At 36.6% G+C, this 20503-nt stretch overlaps 1 protein-coding gene across 1 annotated transcript in view; it reads left to right on the top strand.

Annotated features, from left to right (window-relative positions):
- CSMD1 (CUB and Sushi multiple domains 1) overlaps nucleotides 1–20503 on the top strand; it is a 988742-nt gene that overhangs the window by 632328 nt on the left and 335911 nt on the right. The window contains exons 6-7 of the mRNA XM_042815127.1: nucleotides 1622–1734; nucleotides 19419–19496. Of these exons, the coding sequence (XP_042671061.1) occupies nucleotides 1622–1734; nucleotides 19419–19496 (191 nt within the window). The remainder of the gene's footprint in view (nucleotides 1–1621; nucleotides 1735–19418; nucleotides 19497–20503) is intronic.

The raw sequence follows: 20503 nt of genomic DNA, 5'->3' as shown, positions 1-20503 counted from the left end.
CTCAGTGGAAAGACTCTGAATCTTTTAAACTGTCAAACTCTGGTTAAGACTTTCATTTTGGGCTTATCTTATGACTTGTCAGTGTTTGGTTTACTTTATTTCATCTTTTTTATACTCATGAATGCTTGATTTCATTCAAGCATATGTTCTCAGGCCAAAGTTGACAAAATATGTTGATCCAAAGTTCTGTGGCAAACTCTCCTGGTCCTTGGTGTTTATCAGAATTTTCTGGTATGACAAGAACCATATGGATTATTCAATCAGTGGTTTTCTTCATTTGTCTAAAAGTAGCTGCCAGTCTCATTCGTCTTTCCAGGAGCATATCCTGTCATCCTGAAAAATTCTCAGAGGAATAGCTTGGGGAACTTTATGACTTGCTAACATGCTCCTAACAAATAAAAGTATTTTACCCAAAAATGTATGTGCTCATTTGATTTCAATCTTACCACCAAATAATGCTAAGGTAAAATAGAAAGGATTCATTCACAGCAACCAATATAAACAACCATGTACATATTGCTATAAAAACAGGTGGAAAATAAAAAGAGAAAATTAATGCATGACCTAATTATTTTAAATGCCAGAATGAGAAACATCTTGTTCTCATCTGCTCACTCTCTCCAATTCTGAACCCTAGCAGACATTAGCTATTACAAATATTCTGTTATTTCATATGAAGAAGACACAATTTAAACATTTTCTGTGAAACTGCTTAGTTCTTATCTATGAGATAAGAATCTGCTACTTTAGAGATCACAAAAATGTTCAGCAAGAATCAAAGTTGATACCAGTGAGGAAGGGCAATATTAAAGCAAAGGATGGAGGATATGCAGAAAGAGAGAGAATGTAACACATTTTTTTTTAATACACAAGTCTGTTAGATCACTTCACCTATGCATGAGACTGCTTTAGAACTATAGAAGCAAGGGAGGATCATTGAAAGTTGTCATTTTGATAATTACCAGCATGGCTGCTCTTTTAAATATTTTAGAAGAAAGGATCTCAAAATGGAAGGTAGTTCCAAATTGAGGAATAGAATCCTGTTTTTTTCTCTTCACCTTCTGACTCAGAGACTTGATATAAAAGCTCAGAAGATGTTCTATAATATATCCAAAACAAGAAAATAATTAAAAATAAAAAAATGATTGTAGTAAGATGAACATAGAAATAACTGAATTATTTCAAAGTAATGAAGATTAAGCCTTTCTGGAAGCTTTCCTGTATTTTCTTTTAAATGTAATGTAGCTCTTACAGAACTTCTTTTCGAATTTCATTTTATTTTGTTTGCACTTAATTCAATTCATTATTTTATTTATTGTTTTGTTGTTTTTTGGAACAAGTAACAAATTTCCAAGTGTACATTACTTTTGGGCTGAGTATGGGGGAATGGGGAAAATAGGTAAAAGAGGGTAAAAAAGAAGGATAATTGTGAGATGACAAAATAAACTCCAAAACCCACAGATTGCAGTTATTTTAATTCTTTCTTGCACTTTCAAATTAAGTAAATGGAACAGCAGTATGTCTTGGGTTTTTTTCTTGTTTTCTTTATTGTCTGTAAAGTAGGTGATTTTGTGATGTGATTTTGGTACCCTTGACATTAGAGTCTTTTTTATTTTTCCAGGCTGACTGGCATGAATCTACCTTCTCCTGTTATCAGCAGTAAGAACTGGTTACGACTCCATTTTACATCTGACAGCAACCACCGACGAAAGGGATTTAATGCTCAGTTTCAAGGTAGGAAATACAAAATCTGTAGCAGAAAAATTCCTTTACCTTTAAACATTGCTAAAACAGTGGTGGTAGAAATTTCTCTTTAAGTATGAGGGGTAGTAAAGGGCTGATTGGTGTTACTACTACTCTTATGCTGAATAACTGTTACTGTTTTGTGATCTGGCGCCTGTGTGTCACATTGCAGTTTACTTTAAGTACTGGCTTGATCTCATTTTCTATAATGAATTGTTTTCCATTCAGTTTGGTCTTTGCTTTAAAAATGTGGTTGGAATGCACCTTACAATTGATTTCCAAGTAAATTATATACAAGGCATGTCTCCATCTAAGTGCTGTCTTCCCTAATTACACAAAATAAAACTCTTATCCAGAAGTTACATTCATCATTTGGAAATTTAGCTCCTCCCTTGCACAGCACAAGTTGTATTTCAGGTTCCTACATAATGTTGCATACACAACTTTAAAGGAATATAAGTAAATGTTATTGTTGCTGTCAGTTGCTGTTTATGTTCACCTACACAGTGGTTAAAATGCAATTTTTTAGAATGGAATCGTTATTGAATTTTATACTTCATAAATCATCATTCAAGATCAGTGACAGTATAGTTATATTGAAATCAGAGGAGCTCTATAACTCAGAAAACCATTAAGCTATTTAATTTATCTGTACTTTTAAATTTGATCTTACCCTCCACACCATCAAAGAATCTGAGTTTAGAACTTCTCTTTTTTCTGGAATTGTAGGGCCTGCATCATGTGTTAGAAATGACAAATGCACTGCTGCAATTGTATGTTCTTGTTACTATATAGTATATACATGTAAAGCAGATAAATGCATTTAACCTATAGGTCTTTCTTCTTTAAAAAGATGAGAATCAGCTTCCGTGAAAGACAGTGATTGTGATTGTGAAGCTACTTTCAGCTGTCTATGAAAGACTTCATCAGCTTCCTCCTGATCAGGCAGCCTGCATTAAGCACCCACAGTGATGTTACCTATATAAGCCTGCCTGTTAATTCTCACCCGGAGGCTCTCAACTCATTCCTCATTAATTTCTAGACAGAGCTTGATACATTCCAGTTGCCCTCTCACGAAAAGAGAAACTCCACCACCTTACTCTGCTGCCTGTCTTTCCTAAGTACATATCCACCCATGACAGCATTCCAGTTATGTGAGCTGTCCAACTGCATCTACATAATTACACTGAGATCATGCCCCTGTGGCTGCACACAGAAGTGTAGTTCATCCAGCTTATTCCTATACTGCAAACATTGATATTCAGGTACTTCAGAGAAGAAAAGGGAGGGATACCAGATCCTCCAGAGTTACACACACTGTGGAGGTGTTTGGCCTTTCGGCTTATGTCGTGGGAAGTAGCTAAGGAGCATTTGTCATTGTTCCAATTTCCCTAGGTTACTTCCCACATGCACTTCCCACTTGCAATAGTGTGAACATTGCTATTTTGTACCGTGCCCCCCAACTCTTTCAGTTTAAAACCTGCCTCACTAGCCTTAGACTGCCCTGCTTCTTTTAGACAGGTGGATCACATCCATCTCTAACAAGTTATAATCCTCATAGAAAGTTACGTTGGATTTACCAATTGGATTTAAAATGATACCAAGCTCATCAGTTTGTTCTGTAACAAAAATCTTTCTAGCTTACATTTTCATCGTATACTTATTATACTTCTTTCCATGTTAATTTAAAGTACTCTGAGTTACCTAGTTATTTCAGAATTCCTAGGAAGAGAATAAAATAAGAAAGCTTCCATAGTAAAACTGATTAATGAATATGTTCCACTTTTATAGCATAAAACAGATCTCACTTCTAGAGTATTTCAGATTAAGCATGTTATTTTTGGCAGGCTGTCAGAAAGATCCAAGAAGGTATGATGTCATTTGATCATTATGTGCCAAAAGTCATCTGTTTGTTGTATTTGCCTACTTTAAATAATGCAGAATTTAACAAACAGATAATTCTGAAGTCAAATAAGAATATAACGGAGACTGCTGAAATAATGCTGTCCTATTGGAAAACCATGAACAAATGATGTAAAATAAACTGCTAGGTAAAGTAATCATTTTCAGTGAATTTTTGTAATTCATGTAAGTTGATATCTGTCCTTCATCTACATTGTTTAAAACCTTTAAAATTGTGATTGAAGTACATTAGAATAATTCACAGTACTTCCTCAATGGATGCATGCTGGGTACATTAATCAGATTTTTCTATGCAAATTGTCACTTAAAGTAAATTTAGGAAAGGAAATTAATGGAAGAAATTAGTAAAATGCAAAAGTAGATTAAAACTATTATTTCCTGTTGCTTAAGTGATACTGAACGTTGTTTCCTACTAAGTAGTACTGGAACAATAACTTGTGTTTTGTTAAATCTTATTAACGGGAAATGAATCCAGTCTTGATAGAGAACACCGACAAATATCCATCAATCCACCATCTGTCTTGACCATTCTTTTTTTCTGATTAACTCTTATCACTCTTAAAAATTTAGGCCTGACTTCTCACTAGTACTAGTCTTATTTGGTCTTTCTCTGTCTGGTAGGAGATGTTATGTTTTTCTTCAGTAGAATAAAAAGTCAGATCATAGAATGGCCTGGGTTGAAAAGGACCTCAAAGATCACGTAGTTTCAACCTCCCTGCCATGGCCACTAGACTGGGCTGCCAGAGCCACATCCAGCCTGGCCTTGAATGCCTTCGGGAGAAGGGGCATCCACAACCTCCTTGAGCAACCTTTTCCAGTGTGTCACCACCCTCTATGTGAAAAACTTTTTCCGAATATCTAACTGAAACCTCCCCTGTCTCAGTTTAAAACCATTCCCCCTTGTCCTATCACTATCCGCTCTTGTAAACAACTGTTCCCCCTCCTGTTTATACACTCCCTTCAAGTACTGGAAGGCCACAATGAGGTCTCCCCAGAGCCTTCTCTTCTCCAAGCTAAACAAGCCCAGTTCCCTCGACCTTTCTTCGTAGGAGATGCATTAACCATTCCGCTCAGCTTGGTGTCATCTGCAAACTTTCTGAGGGTGCACTCGAAGCCATCATCTGTGTCATTGATGATATATTGAAGAGCACCAGTCCCAAGACTGACCCTTGAGGGACACTGCTTGTGGCCAGCCTTCAACCTGACACAAAGCCATTGATCACAACCCTTTGGCTGTCATCAGCCAACCAGTTCTTAATCCATCAAACAATCTATCTTTTAATTCCATACCTCTTCAATTTAGAGAGAAGGATGTGGTGAAGGACCATGTCAAAGGCTTTGCAGAAGTCCATGTAGATGACATCTGTTGCCCTTCCCTCATCCACCAGTGTTGTCACTCCATCATAGAAGGCCACCAGCCTTGTCAGGCAAGATATTCCCTTGCTGAAGCCGTTCTGGCTGTCTTGGATCACCTCTTCATCTCATATGTGCCTGAACATGGTAACCAGGATGATCTGCTGCATGATTTTCCCAGGCACAGAGGTGAGGCTCACTGGCCTGTCAATCCTCAGGTCATCTTATTTCTCCTTTTCTTAAAAATGGGAATAATGTTTCCCTTTACCAGTCACCAGGAATAAGTCTTTTATTAGCCCTATAATTGCCATCTTTTTTAGCCTTACAGTTCATCTTTTGATCTCCCAGATAAAGTAAGGAGATTGAGTTTCTTAAATCTGTCAATTGAAATAATTTTTGCTATTGTCTTCATTTATTTCACAGTGAGCTGGTGATATTTGAAATTTGCATTGAATTCTTAATTGATTTTGTATTTCTTTCAGTATCTGATTAATACTGTAGGTACTACATTTCAATTTTTTTGCATATGTTTCTCTTCTTCCTACTGCTATTAAAAAAAAAAAAAAAATTGTGAGCACCTAGGAAATTAAGTCAGTTAAATATAGAACATTCAGATTGAGGTAATAATTTTTCTGTAACCATGTGTCTCTTGTGGCTGCTGTAGATAGGCTACATTTGTTCATTTGTCTTATTCTACCCTTGTTGTTCATTCTTTTGCAGTGCATAATTTTTCTCCACTTCAATATTGTAACATCCCAATTTCCCAACTTCTTATCACTATAGTATCAGAGTCATTTATTTTGTAAGTTTATTAGTTATTCAAATCTAAACAAATACAGGAGTGTATCAAACTATTTTCACACAATTTTGGTTTAACTGATTTACATTTTATTCAGCTGTGGTAAAATCTGTGCAAGTCTACAATGTGGTAAGTTCTCAGCAGATGTTCTTTTATTAAGCAGGAAGGAAATAATCTGTATTCTATTGGAAGTAAGATTGTTTTGGCCTAAGCTTCATATGTGACTATTGGTTCTGAATAACTTCCTTTTTAGAAATAAACATCAAATGTACTGTTTTTCTCTGCCTCAAAAATTGAGTGAGCATTGGAGTCTAGGAATAGAAAATACATAACACTATTAACCACTGGCCCGTATTTGCTCAATTTTAGATTTGTTGTCTGATAGAAAAGGAAAATTTTAATCCTACTAAAAATATAATAATGAAATCAATATTGTACATCTTCTCACATACTGAATAGGAAGTGGAAGAAGTAAAGCAAAAAGTAGGATTGCTACCCTGGACTTTAGGAGAGCCAACTTTGATCTCCTCTGGGACCTACTTGGAGCTATCCCGTGGGCGAGGGTGTTAGAAGGTAAGGGAGCCTGTGAGAGCTGGTCAGCATTTAAGCATCTCTTCTTCCAAGCTCAGGATCAGTGTGTCCCTGTGAGGAAGAAATCGGGAAAGGGTGGCAGGAGACCTGTGTGGATGAGCAAGGAGCTCATGCGCAAACTCAAAGGAAAGAAGAAGGCCCATGAAATGTGGAAAAAGGGTCTGACCACTTGGGAAGAATACAGGAATGTTGTCAGGGCCAGCAGGGATGCGACGAGGAAGGCTAAAGCCCGCCTGGAATTAAATCTCGTGAAGGGGATAAAGGATAATAAAAAAGGCTTTTTTAAGTACGTTAACAGTAAAAGGAAGACTAGGGAGAATGTGGCTCCCCTGCTAAGTGGCGGGGGTGTTCTGGTAACAGGGGATGCTGAGAAGGCGGAGATACTGAATGCCTTCTTTGCTTCTGTCTTCAGTGAAAAAGCTCCCCTTTGGGAATCCAAGACCCTGGAGGTTAGTGAGAGGGTCTGGGGAATGGAAGACCTCCCTTCAGTCAGGGAAGAGGTGGTCCGGGAGCACCTAGGCAACACCAATGTTCACAAATCCATGGGACCCGATGGGATTCATCCATGGGAGCTGAGGGAGCTGGCAGAGGTGATTGCTGAACCACTTTCTGTCATCTTTGAGAGGTCTTGGAGGACGGGGAAGGTGCCTGAAGACTGGAGGATAGCCAATGTCACTCTGGTCTTCAGAAAGGGCGAGAAGGAAGATCCAGGCAATTATAGGCCAGTCAGCCTCACCTCTGTCCCTGGAAAGGTGATGGAACAGTTTGTGCTGGATGTCATCTCCAGACAACTGGAAGAAAAGGAGGTTATCGAGAGTAGTCAGCATGGGTTCACCAGGGGGAGGTCGTGCTTGACCAACCTGGTAGCCTTCTATGATGTTGTCTCTGGCTGGGTGGATGGGGGGAGAGCAGTGGATGTAGTCTACCTTGATTTCAGCAAGGCTTTTGATACTGTCCCCCACGACATCCTTATAACAAAGCTGAGGAAGTGTGGGATAGATGAGTGGACAGTAAGGTGGGTTGAAAACTGGCTGACTGGCATAGCACAGAGGGTTGTCGTTGGCGGTGCAGAGTCTGGTTGGAGGCCTGTAACCAGCGGTGTTCCTCAGGGGTCTGTGCTGGGTCCGGTCTTGTTCAACATCTTCATCAATGACCTTGATGAGGGGATAGTGGCCACCTCAGCAAGTTTGCTGATGATACGTAGTTGGGAGGATTGGCTGACATGCCTGAAGGCTGTGCTGCCATTCAGCAAGACCTGGACAGGCTGAAGAGCTGGGCAGTAAGAAACTGGATGAGGTTTAACAAAAGCAAATGTAGAGTCTTGCATCAGGGGAGGAATAATAGCATGCACCAGTATAGGCTGGGGGATGAGCTGCTGGAGAGGAGCTCTGCAGAGAGGGACCTGGGTGTCCTGGTGGACGACAGGTTGGCCATGAGCCAGCAGTGTGCCCTTGTGGTTAAGAGGGCCGATGGCAACCTGGGATGCATTAAAAAGAGCGTAGCCAGCAGGTCGAGGGAGGTGATCCTCCCCCTCTACTCTGCCCTGGTAAGGCCTCATCTGGAGTACTGCGTCCAGTTCTGGGCTCTTGGAAAGAGTCCAGCGGAGGGCCACAAAGATGGTGAAGGGCCTGGAGCATCTCTCTTATGAGGAGAGATGAATGAACTGGGTCTGTTCAGCCTTGAGAAAAGAAGACTGAGAGGGGACCTGATCCAGGTCTATAAATATCTAAGGTGTGGGGAGCAGAATGGTGAGGCCGGACTCTTTTCAGTGGTGAGTGGAGACAGGACAAGTGGAAACGGCTGGAAACTGCAGCACAGGAAGTTCTGCACAAATGTGCGCAAGAACTTCTTTACAGTGAGGTGATGGAGCACTGGAACAGGCTGCCCAGGGAGGTGGTGGAGTCTCCTTCTCTGAAGATGTTCAAGACCTGCCTGGATGCCGACCTGTGCGACCTGGTGTAGGGAACCTGCTTTGGCAGGGGGGTTGGACTCGATGATCTCTGGAGGTCCCTTCCAACCCCTACAATTCTGTGATTCTGTGATTCTGTGTGAATATTTATTTGGCCTCTCTGGAAACAGCTTTGACTTTTTCCTGTGTGCTTTAGTCCCTGTGCTAAAATTGCAAGATGCCCTTCATTAACTTAATATTATTGAATGCCATATGATAAAGAAAGGAAAAAAAACATTGTCTATTTCTTGTTAACGTGGCATGTGTAATCTCTAAGAGGTAACCACTTAAAATATCTGTTCCTCTAATGTCTGTTAAAAAATTTTAATCAAATTAATTTTGTTCATTTATTGTCACATCTTTACTTCAAAGTTGCCTCTGTTCCCTCCATTTCTAGAGCTTTGAAGCTTTTTTCGATGTTTGACATTGGAAATAATCTTTAGATTTATTGTTCTTTATACCAGTTTATAAAGGCAATAGGCATTCATGAGAGAGATCAGTTTTCATGTCTGTTTTGATATAAAATATGTGTTTTCCTAGAAATACAAAACGAAGTCCAAAAGTTGACTTAGAGTGACCAAAACAAACAAACAAACAAAAAAATGTATCTAAAAGTGCTGCAGGCTTAGTTGCTGTATGTCACAGCTAAGCAAATGCTGACATGGTAACAGCTATTCATTCTTCTGCTCTTGGTCAGTATGATTTTTGTCCTCACTGAAACTCAATTCAAAATACTGCATTCATAGTTGAAAAGACTTGTATCAGTTTAGTAGATCACTGTTGTGTGTTTGGTTTTTTGTTTTATTTATTTATTTATTTATTTTTAATTAGCTGCAAAATAAAATTAAATTATGTGTTCAAATGGTTTAGCTTTCAAAGTAAGCATTGCTATCCCAGATATAGTAGCCGCTCTTTGTTAAGAATCATGTTATGCTTACTTAGTGCTTACTTCCAAAGTATGGGGTCAAAGGCTCTACTGTTCGAAGGCTATGCATCTTCTAAGACATCTTCTGTTCTGACATAAGGAAACTGATACTTCACAAATGAACTCCATGCAGAAATATGTACTTGGAAAATTTTGAAGAAACTGGAGCTGACTAATTTTTAAGACTATCTATTAGCAATGCAAATAGAATGGTAAAATGTGGATGTAGGAATTTAAAATCAGAGCATATACATGAGTGATGGAGGTAAGCAAATTAAATTACAGGTTTCAAGGAAGTATGCATAATTAATATGCAAACACAAAAACAGTTTCATTATTTTGTATTTACTATAGTATGAAAACATGCATGCAGATTCTGCATCAGAAGAGATTATAGTAATAAGAGTGTCAGTTTTACCACACTTGCAGCTTCATTATCTATTAGCCAAGAGTCTGTTCATGTTCAGCTGGGTGATGGGTCAGTGTAAGAGATCTGTTTTTTGAGATGTTTTCAGACCACAGATATCATTTCTCAACAAAACATGAGAAGATGATGAAATTCAAACAAGGATCTTATTATGTGATTTCTTTTTTAGAGACTGTGCACTACTGTTCAGTGATAGTATATGTTCATTGTGCAGACTGTATTGATACTGTTTTCCAGAACTGTGGAGGACACCTGCAGGCACTGAATGCTTGATGCTTGCTGAACTTGTTTTATTATGATATGTTTTATACTGATAGCACAGCAGAGATAAAACAGTCTGTCAAAGCAAGTGGCCAGCCAAGTGACATACAGAAGGTTAATGGAAAACAAATGGCTGTGCTTTTTTTTAAATTTGCAGTCTGTGTCACCTTATACACATAGAGTGAGAAAGATCCGTGTAAAAATCTATTGTGACACCAATTTTTCTTGGGTCTGTATCATTTGTTCGCTAGAAGTGCATGCAGAGATTTCCAGCGCAAGGAGCATGTGGAAGGTTTGGTAATGACAGGCAGCACTTTGCTGGATTGATGGAACAAGGAAACCAGCTGATCATGAGCCTACAGCTTTTACAGGTAGCCATAGAGGAGAAACATCTATGCCTGCTGTGAAGCTCTCTGGAATTGTAATACTGATTAGTAGGGGAAGATTTTGAAAGCTGTTAGTGAGAAAAACAGCAGGATAGCGTATTAGATAAAAACTAGGTTTGGATTATTCCAGTGAGTCAGTTTAAATGAGAGATCCATTGGAAAAACAGGATGCATGGGGAAAGTCGGGAAGTAGATAGCTGAGGAGCAAAGCTTGCAAGGATCCTCCTTGTTTTTATTGAAGAACTTATTATAGAATTCCTTACATAAACTTACAAGTACTTATGTGAAAAATTGTTCTGTTTTCAAGGTGATTGCTGAAGAGTATTTCATATTCTTTGAGGAGGCATGTGGAAGTGTAATGGATATAACAAAGCACCAAATCCAGTTTTCCCAAAAAAAAAATGCTGCACGTAAAAAATGTATTGGCAAAAAAAAAAAAAAAAAAAAAAAAAGGCAGTGAAAAGTGTGCAATTCAGTTGTAGAATCATTGAACGGTTTGTGTGGGAAGGGATCTTTAACATCATCTAACAACTACAACATAACACTGCCCCCCTGCTATAAGCAGGGATACCTCTCACTAGACCAGGTTTCTCAAAGCCTCATCTACCCTGGCCTTGAAAGCCTCCAGGGTGGGAGCATCCACAACCCCCCTGGGCAACGTGTTCCAGTGTTTCACTATCCTCACAGTAAATAATTTCTTGTGAATATATAGTCTAAATCTCCCCTCTTCCAGTTTAATGCCATTTCCCCTTATCCTGTTGATACACACGTTATAAGAAGTCCCTACCCAGCTTTACTGTATGCCCCTTTCAGATACTGGGATGCTGCTAGAAGGTCCCCCTGGAGCCTTCTCTTTTCCAGCTCTCTCAGCCTGTTCTTGTAGTGGAGGCTCTCTGATCATCTTCATGACCTTCCTTTCAACCTGCTCCTACAGCTTAATGTCCTTGTTTTGAGGGCCTCAGAACTGAACGCAGTACTCCAGGTGGGGTCTCATGAGAGCAGAGTAGAGGGATAGAATCGTCTCCCTTGATCTGCTGGTCATTCTTCTCTTGGTGCAGCCCAGGATATGGTTGGTCTTCTGGGCTGCAAGTGCACATTAATGGTTCATGTTGAGTCTTTCATCAACCAGCACCTCCAAATCCTACTCCTCAGGGCTGCTCTCTTTTGCCCACCCTGCATTTGTGCTTGGGATTGCCCCAGCCCAGGTGCAGGACCTTGCTCTTGCAGACCAGCTACATCTATCCTTTCCTCAGAACTCTATCCCAAAACTGTGGATGGATCTTGTTGGGTCCCGTGAACTTCTTTAGATTGTCTTAAACTTACAGTGGGCAGTTCTTGTCTTTGCTTTCTGCTGCTTGGGTAGTACAGCAAAAGCCCTTCCAGTGAAGATTAAGGCAAAGAAGTCACTGAGTAATGACTTATAGCTAAAGTCATTTGAATGGCATTATCAGTCATTGCTGAAATAACACAAAGAAAATCTGTGACATTACTCGCTTTTGGAATGCTTCTGTTGATATATGGAATGAAGAGATATTTGACAAGAAGAAATGCTTATCTGTAAAGAGAAAAAGCTTCAGCATTTTACAGCTGTGCTTGTAAAATGGTAAGGAAGAATATATGCTGTATGTTAATTAAAGAACAAAACAAACTTTTCAAAGCTTGCTCTGTCACACTGGTAAATTGACAAAGACTTGCTCTAAAGAATTGAGAATGTTGATTTGCTTCTCATAACAAGACTCAACAGATTTTTTTCCCCTGACTTGAAGAGTTGTGTGATGCTACTGTAAGGAGAAAAGCCTGGTAAAAATACATAAAACAAACAAACAAACAAAAAGAAAACACCACACCATAGTCTCTAAAAAATAAAGCTAAATCAATGCAGTGTGAATGGGAGGACTGACTATGGCTCTTTTTTTTCCTCCTCATTCTCATAAATACTGAATTTTCAGAAAGAACTCATGGTGTGACAGACAATAATGAAGCAGAATAAATTCTAGAGATAGTTCACAATCAATTTACATGTCACACAAGTCTTTGAGTGATAAAGAAATACTTGATCTATAAGCAGACTGGAGATAGAATACCGAAACTGCCAACAGTGTGAATTACAGATCATTTCCTCCAAGCTAAAAAATTGTAGTATCCTGTAATCACAGGTTTAGAGGAGAATCCAGAAAGAATAAGGCACTAGAACAGGGCAAACAGAGCACTTGATAAGAATCTGCAGTCCAACCTGAACTAAGATGGTGCTGTGTTTCAGAAGAAGGTGTATTCATCTTTAAGAAAATCAGAAAAATAAAGTTGAAAAGAAATCAAATTTAAAAATCTTGAAATATGCACTGTACTGAGGTAAATTTGCTAATTCTCTCTAGGAATAACCCTATGAATGTTATTTCCGTTATTTTGGAGGTCTTAAGTGTTACCTGGGGCAGGTGCTTGTAAGTCTCAATTTCTGTTTATTCATATGAGATTTCTTAAAATGAATCCTAGCTTCCCTGAACACAGAGAACTATTTAGATACATTCTGTATAGTGTTAGTGGGCTTGTTGATAGTAAGGAAAAGCTTCACCTAGTGATCATTAGGAGCTGTTCACCTTTGAAGAACTGCACTTCCACTGCAGTGAAAGGTTGCCAAGACCTGAACTCAGCAGAGCAGCAGCAGAAGCAGCTTGAGTAAGTGCTAGTAAATGATGTCAGAATATTTTAGGTCTGAGGGCCAACTTTTGAGGCCTTGCAGGTCATCTCATACAGGAAGAAAACCCGGCAATATAAACAAGTATTTGGGTAACTGGAGAAAAACAGTGTTTCATCAAAGATGCATTCAAAGACTATTACAAAGAAAGTGCTAAGAACAAGCAGCAAACATTACATTTTTTTGGTTGCAGAATCCAACCCTACAGTACCCTACATATTCTCAGGCTATAGCTGTAGTAGATCTCAATGGAGGTAAATTGAATCAAGCACAATATTATGTTAGCTGACTGCATGCTTCTAGAATTTCATTTGACTTTGATGTGACCTGTGTACTGCACTCTATATATCTTTTTTCTCTCATGCGGTAAAATATAGTAATCAATCAGTTTCATATTCTCAAAATCATAGTAACACCCTCCACGATCTAAGAAAATGCATTTTCCTCTTCATTTTTTTTTTTTTTTTTTTTTTTTTAATCCTTAAAGTAGATCATAGCTCATCAAAACCATCTCTGGGTGAAATTATTCCTCAGTTATGCCCTGCAGATAGACATCTATGTTTTATATCATCTTCACTTCCAGTTCATTTTTTCATATTTGTTTTCTTACAAATTTTCATCTTGCCTTTCCTAGAAAATTCTTTCCAAAACCTTGTGTGTCAGAGACAAGGTATCCAATTAAAAAAACAAACAAAAAAACAAAAAAACAATATAAAGGTACTACAACCTAGAACTATATATAAAAAAAAAAAAAAGCTTAACAGTGGAAGAAGTTGGGTTTGGAAAATGACTGCTTCCTAGCTTCATATTATTTGCATAAATAATTACCAGTTAATTACTATCAGAAAAAGAAAACAGTGCTTCAAGGAAGTTGCCAAACTGAGTCGTACTGGTGATACAGCCCATGGGTGCTTCCAACAGGAGTTGCTTGTCTTGAATTCATTGGTTCAGCAGCAGCGGCTGTTAAACTTCAGAAGCTTCTTTTTGCATACAGATCTTGAAGAGGGTCAGGAATCACTTGGAAACTGCTCTAAATTCTGTTGGGAACACAATGGAAATGACAATATTTGCTGGGAATATTTTGTGTCAAAATATCATTTGTACTCAAAGCTCTTTTGAGTTTACTTGCTTTGATGCTATTTCTTGATTTATCCAGTTTTGAGAGGAATGTTTTATTAGAGAGATGTCTTTGATTAATTTAAGTTTACTTTATTTTCTAGTTAGCTTTACCATTAAATATTTAATTATGGATATGTAGAAACTACACGTAAATATCCACTGTATTTTTTTAATGGATTATGTATTTTATTATTTCTTTTAATTTTTACTTATAATTTTCTGTGGGTTAGCACACATTTGTACCATATAAAAACATATTATAAACTTTTCCTTGTAGTCCCAGCAGGCAGCTTTCTCTGAGAAAGCTGAAATGATTTCTTACATCTCAGAGAATGTGTGCTGCCAGTATTGTAGGGCCTCTCTCAATGTATTTTCAAATATAGCATCAGATAAGATTGAATTGCACCATAGAATGCAAGACCATAATAAACCACAGAAATAAGTCATTCATTAATAAAAATTATAGAAAATTAAATTTATTCTCTTGAAATTGTACTTGGATATTTTAAAGTATTTTTGTTAGATTACAAGTTCCATTCAAAAGCACCTTCCAGAGAAAAAAAATAAATGTAAATCCATTGAATCTTCAACACTAGGCTTTGTGTGTGTTTCAGATAGGTTATCACTGTTTTCAAGTTTTGGTATATTTGGAAAGAATTAAAAGGAAAGTGTCATTAGAGATTAAGGTATAAATTATTGATATCACTCTTGAAAATATATTAATTCTCCCGAAGTAAAAAATTCACTTGGAGTGCTTCTAGAACTGCTTACATACCCATAGCCTGATTCTCTATAACTTTGCACTTTGTATAGTTATTTGCATGTGTGAAAAATATGTAGATAAGTGTATATATATTAGAAAATGCACATGTGCAGAGCATAGTTGAAAGACTGACTGCACATGCTTTTATTTATTCATATGTAATTGTTTAAAAAAGCCACACTGTTTAAAGCTATAATAAATAATCAAGCAATCAGATTTAATATTCTTGAACAAATTATAGAGCAATTTGGAGTATACCTGAGATTGGAAGGGCATTTTACAAATAACCATCCTAGGAAACAAAACAGTGGGGAAAAAAAGAAAACAAACCAGAACATTTAAAAGCAGTTGTTGTATGAATTGTAGGAAACCATCCTTGCTGTAATGAGCTGCTGTGTATAATATGCTTCCACAAAAGTAACAGCAGTAGAGCAATTGCTTTGTGCATTAGTCACTCTTGGAGAGGAATGTAAGCAGAACAAAATGAAGAATAATTTCTCGCTCACTTATAAAGATGTAGAAATCTAGAGAAATCATAGTGTTCTGAAGTGCCTTATGGCTCTAGAAAGTAAAGCTAGTACAACCAGTGACTTACAATCAGTGACATTTTCAGTGTCAAGAATAACAAATTCAAGGGTCATTTATTTTGGTGTACTTAAAGTGCATTCTATCTAGAAATTCATGCTAGAAGTATATAACTTTTAAAATATTTTTATCTTTCCAGTTTTTTGAGCCACAGAAAAAGCTTAACTATACATAACTTGGAATGAGTCAGTGTTCACTCTTTTCAGTGGCAGAATGACAGCAGGTCTCAAATGTATAAAAACCCTTTTACTCAATTATTTTAACATAAATTTGTGAATATTTGCATTTCAGTTTTGTGGAAGTACTTTTCATAAACAACAAATATGTATGCAGTACATGCTCTATGCTCTAACCATATAAATATGTACAGAAATTTCTTTCACTGGACGTAATCATTTTCTTATACCCTCAAAATGCGTAAGGACTGTCCATCTAATGTCCCATAGCTAGTTTTATTTTTGTACCTCAATTATTTCCCTCCTTATTGTAGATGAAGTTTAAATTTTTCTCACTGGTTCATTCTTCCTTACAATGTGTTTCTACTATATTGTCATAATGTGTTCAGCAAGGTAATTGTGCTTAGAGTAAAATGTATTTTCTTCATGCAGGTTCAAATATATTAGAAACTAAGCGTTTCATAATAATCATATAGGTTTAAAAAGAGATTTACAACTTCTACAATTTACTTTTAACATTCACAATCCATTCAAAGAATATCGGGCATATATTCTTTTCATGTCTAATATAGCTATGGCATAATAGCACAAGAAATATCACAAGTAAATTACAGTAGTCTGAGAAGACTGTCTTCAGCTTCATGTTGAGTTCTGCTATCTTCTTTAAATGTGTTTACCATCTTCTAGGGAGTCTTGAATTTAAGATTCAAACAAAAAGGTGAGCTGAGTTAACTCAGTTAGTTTAACTGAATGTTTAAGAGATGACTGCAGAAAGCTATGCAAATTTATAAAAAGTAATCATTTGAGGGCTTCATATTTGACATTAACTTAAACCTGTTCCTCTTTTTGTGCTAATAAGTAGCAAATTATATTCAAAATCAAGAAAACCTTTTTAAACAAAAAGCAATCAGGAAGTAGAAAAGAAATATTTCAGAAATGATACTGAAATTGGATTTAAATGGTTCCAAAAAATGCAATTGAGAGTGTTGCTTCAATGTTATGGAAGATTGAGCTTCCCTCAAATCTCAATTTCTCTTTTCAGTGATTGATGAGTGTATATTTTACATATTATATTACCTTAATTGTATTTAAAAATATACTATTCAAAGTCCACGTGCAAAAACAAACACAAGAAGTATGGTATTTATGTCTCGAGCTATCTCATTTAACCTTCTGGATTCCTGCATCTGACAGATACATTTGTCTGTTTAAGTCCTCCAGATATAAAAGCTTGTCATCTAATATTACTGTCTACAATAGAGGGATCTAGCTTGAATAAGTGGTATATGTTTCTGTTACATTTCATGGAGATGGAAAGGCATCTTCAGGGGATGATTCATTGTGCCTGTCTTATAAGGAGATGAATTGCCCCCTTGAGGTAGCTATTTCTTTTCATAAAGCATACATTTTAGATCACTGATCTTAAGTATTGTAAATCCCTTATCTAATGTTCTTTCAGAAATATGGAATGCCTTTTTATTGATATGAAAAATATCCAGGAGTGGAAAGTGCAGAACTTGTTTTAATGCTCAACTGTCCTAATAGTGAAAAAGTTTTCTTAAGTCACAACTCCTCTTGTTTTAATTTAGCCATCTGTCCGCTGTATTTCAAACTAAAGCCAATGGATATAATTTATCCCCATCCCTGGGAAGCATATTTCAAGTATGTTTAAACAATGCCATCAAGACAGAACTTCCATATGAAACAGAATGAGTGTTGGTCCTTTCATCCTAAAGTAGGGTCACAGAACAAAGAGAAAGTAGAGAATAGGGTGCTTTTTCTATGTCTGCTGTCTAATGAGTCAGTGGTTTTACTAGTCATACATGGACTTAAGCAATTTGGATTTTTAATTCTCAAAGAATAGCTCTCGTGTTTCACATGAGACAGATAGTAATAAAATGTGACCATAACTCCAGACAAGTTCCCAGCTATTATGTTGAAACAGTTAAACATGGAAAAAATTAAACAGTCTGGTTTTGCAACCTAAGAGAACAGAACATAAAGCAGGTCCTGAGGGAAATTTTAGCATCTAAATTCTAGAAAATAATCCTAGTAAATTCTAGAAAGAAAACCATACACTTCCAGAAGCTCTTGGGCATATCAGCTTTACTGCGTGCGTAAATATCTCAGTATAATGTGTCTTAAAAAAAAAGAGCATGCTTCTATCAAATCCATTTTATCCCATGTTGCTACAGTTGTCTTTCTATCAATTTTCATAATTTCAACATCTGTTTTTCAGAATTAGACTTGGAAATTTCTGCATTGTGTAATATTTTGCGATGTACATAGCACAGAAAATATGTTCTGCATTGTTTGCTCAGTTTCAGGGCTTAACAAAAGCCTACTGAACTCTGAGGTTGCACAAGCTGCCAAAATACAGTACAGAAAAACAAAAAAAAAAAAAAAAAAAAAAAACAGCACACAAAACCCCACAAAATAATCACACTTCTGATGTGATATATGAAGACTTCTCCTGTTATATAACATTCCAGAAATATTTGCATACAGATTAATACATGCTGTAGTAAATATAAATTTTGCCCCCTACATAGATAAAAAAGTATAACATAATTTGTTGTATTAATTTTTATAGTTATTTTGTATCTGTATGGTACAAAGTACAAATCCCATTTTTAAAATGTTTCAGTTTATTTTTGTTTATATTTGTATCTAGGATAAATGTGTGAATTCTAAGATCATAAACTACTGCCAATTCTAGAAGCTATCTAATATAAATTGGGAAAGGACTACTTGTTATTTTTTTTTGTAACTGACAGGCATGCATTGTGATGTTACCTTTAGAGGCTTATACACACTGAAAGTCAGTCACTATCTACTTTGCTTTGAATTTTCCAGGACTAGTGCATATTTCTTTTCCATGTATCTGATTTTATTTTCAATTGCCTCAGAACTAATGATTTTCCTGTGAAAGTGCTCTCTTCCCTAGCGTATAAATTCAGATTCAGTCTCACACTTTTCCTTGGCATGTAGCTGCACAAATTTCATCTCTTCCTCCTCCTCCTCCTCTGCTTCTGATCCTTCCTATCATGTCCTACCATTCTATTAGGGATAATTGGGGAGTTTATCATCCATTCAGCTGTCTAAATAGAGAAAACAGTTAAAAACTGTAATGCATCTGTCCTTTCTCTCAAAACTTGACTCCTTGAGAGCTCTTTTTCTAATTTATTTTAAATTTTCCTGTAGATTCAGAAGTGTTTAGTTGAGCCAAACTGTAAATACTGTAATTGTGTAACTTCAACCATTTCAGGAGACAATTAAAAATACATTTCCTGCTGAAGAAAGAATCAGATGAAAATAATTACGTGACTTTCTTAATGATAGCTAGTGGTCTTTGGATATCTGCATATAATGTACTGTACATTCCAAATACATTTTAAAAATGTTAAAGATTTGCCATGTGCAGTGGCAAACATTGCTATTTCATAAATGTAAGTAGGACAGATTTTTCTTCTCTTTGATCCTAAGGGCACTCGAATGCAAAATATTGTAAAACCTGATAATGTCTCTTAAAAACAAAATATTGCAAAATATAATTAATATTTATATTTTTGTAAAAGTGCATTTGGATTATCAAAGAAAGTACAGTTATTTCAATCTGTTTTATGGATTGCATTTTTGTTATTGTAATATCTGATTTGACTCTCACATTTCCTTTCTACAAGATTTAATAATACATTATTTTCTTTCTCTTTGTTTGTTTTGTCAGTGAAAAAAGCAATTGAACTGAAATCAAGAGGAGTCAAGATGTTGCCCAGCAAAGACAGTAATCACAAAAATTCTGTCTGTAAGTTGTTTCTACCATTATCTTTAGTCTGAACATATATTTTTGGAGCTCTAATGAATATACAGAAAGAGAAACATTGAGAAGCTGTAGTCATAAAATGGTTGTTTAGTTATCAAATGTCATTGAATTTATTGAATCTGCTGATAATACAAAGGATGTAGTATGCAGAATATCACATTGTAATGCCAGAAAAAAATAAAAAGAATATGTAAAAAAAAAAAAAAAATCCTTTTTATGTTTTGGAATATTTAGAATGTAGAGATTCAGAAGACAAATTAGCTGTCCAGGAAGAACAGTGCCATACTGACTTTGTTAGATCAGTACAGTGAGGCCATGAAATCACCATAGCATTTTATAGATTGAGGATTGCACATAACTTTCTTCTCCTCAGTTAGTGTCACAGATCTAATTCTTCCCCTTCCTTATCACACTGTATGCCCTAGTGACTGTCTCTTGATAGTCCTGTGATGCAGCACAGCAGTGTTTAAGAACTGCTGCAATTCTTAGCTTCTCAAGGGGATGGAAATCACAGCATCACCTTCCCTTCACTGTATGCTTAGTGCACTCTGGAATGACATCTATTTAGTACATTTCCGAACCACTTTCCCCATATGTAGTGTGAGGATAAAAACAAGAAGTTATCAATAATATAGTGAGGCTATTTTTGTATATATGTTGTATTTTCCCTGAATGACTGACATTCTGACAAGAGTCTTGAGAGCTATTTCTCCATTAATCAGGACAGTCTTGAAACAAGAAAGAAAAAAAAAAAAGATATATTTTTTATATTTTGGAAAGCAGAGAGTCCCTTTGACTAAAAAAAGCCAGAGGGTAAGCACCCAAAACTAATTAATAAGGGCTTGTATAATGACTAAAGCATATTTGAATAAGTTGATTCTTTTTGTAATAACATTGAGCTCAATGGAGTGAAACTCAGGCAATATTTGCCTCATTGCGTGCTGCAATGAGATTCTGCAAGTACAGAATGAGTGTCTTGAAGGGTAATG

The sequence above is a fragment of the Centrocercus urophasianus genome, unplaced genomic scaffold (assembly GCF_019232065.1).
Source record: "Centrocercus urophasianus isolate 14NV4802_14NV808 unplaced genomic scaffold, USGS_Curo_1.0 seq_10, whole genome shotgun sequence".
NCBI lineage: Eukaryota > Metazoa > Chordata > Aves > Galliformes > Phasianidae > Centrocercus > Centrocercus urophasianus.
This window is presented reverse-complemented; position numbering and strand designations above follow the sequence as displayed.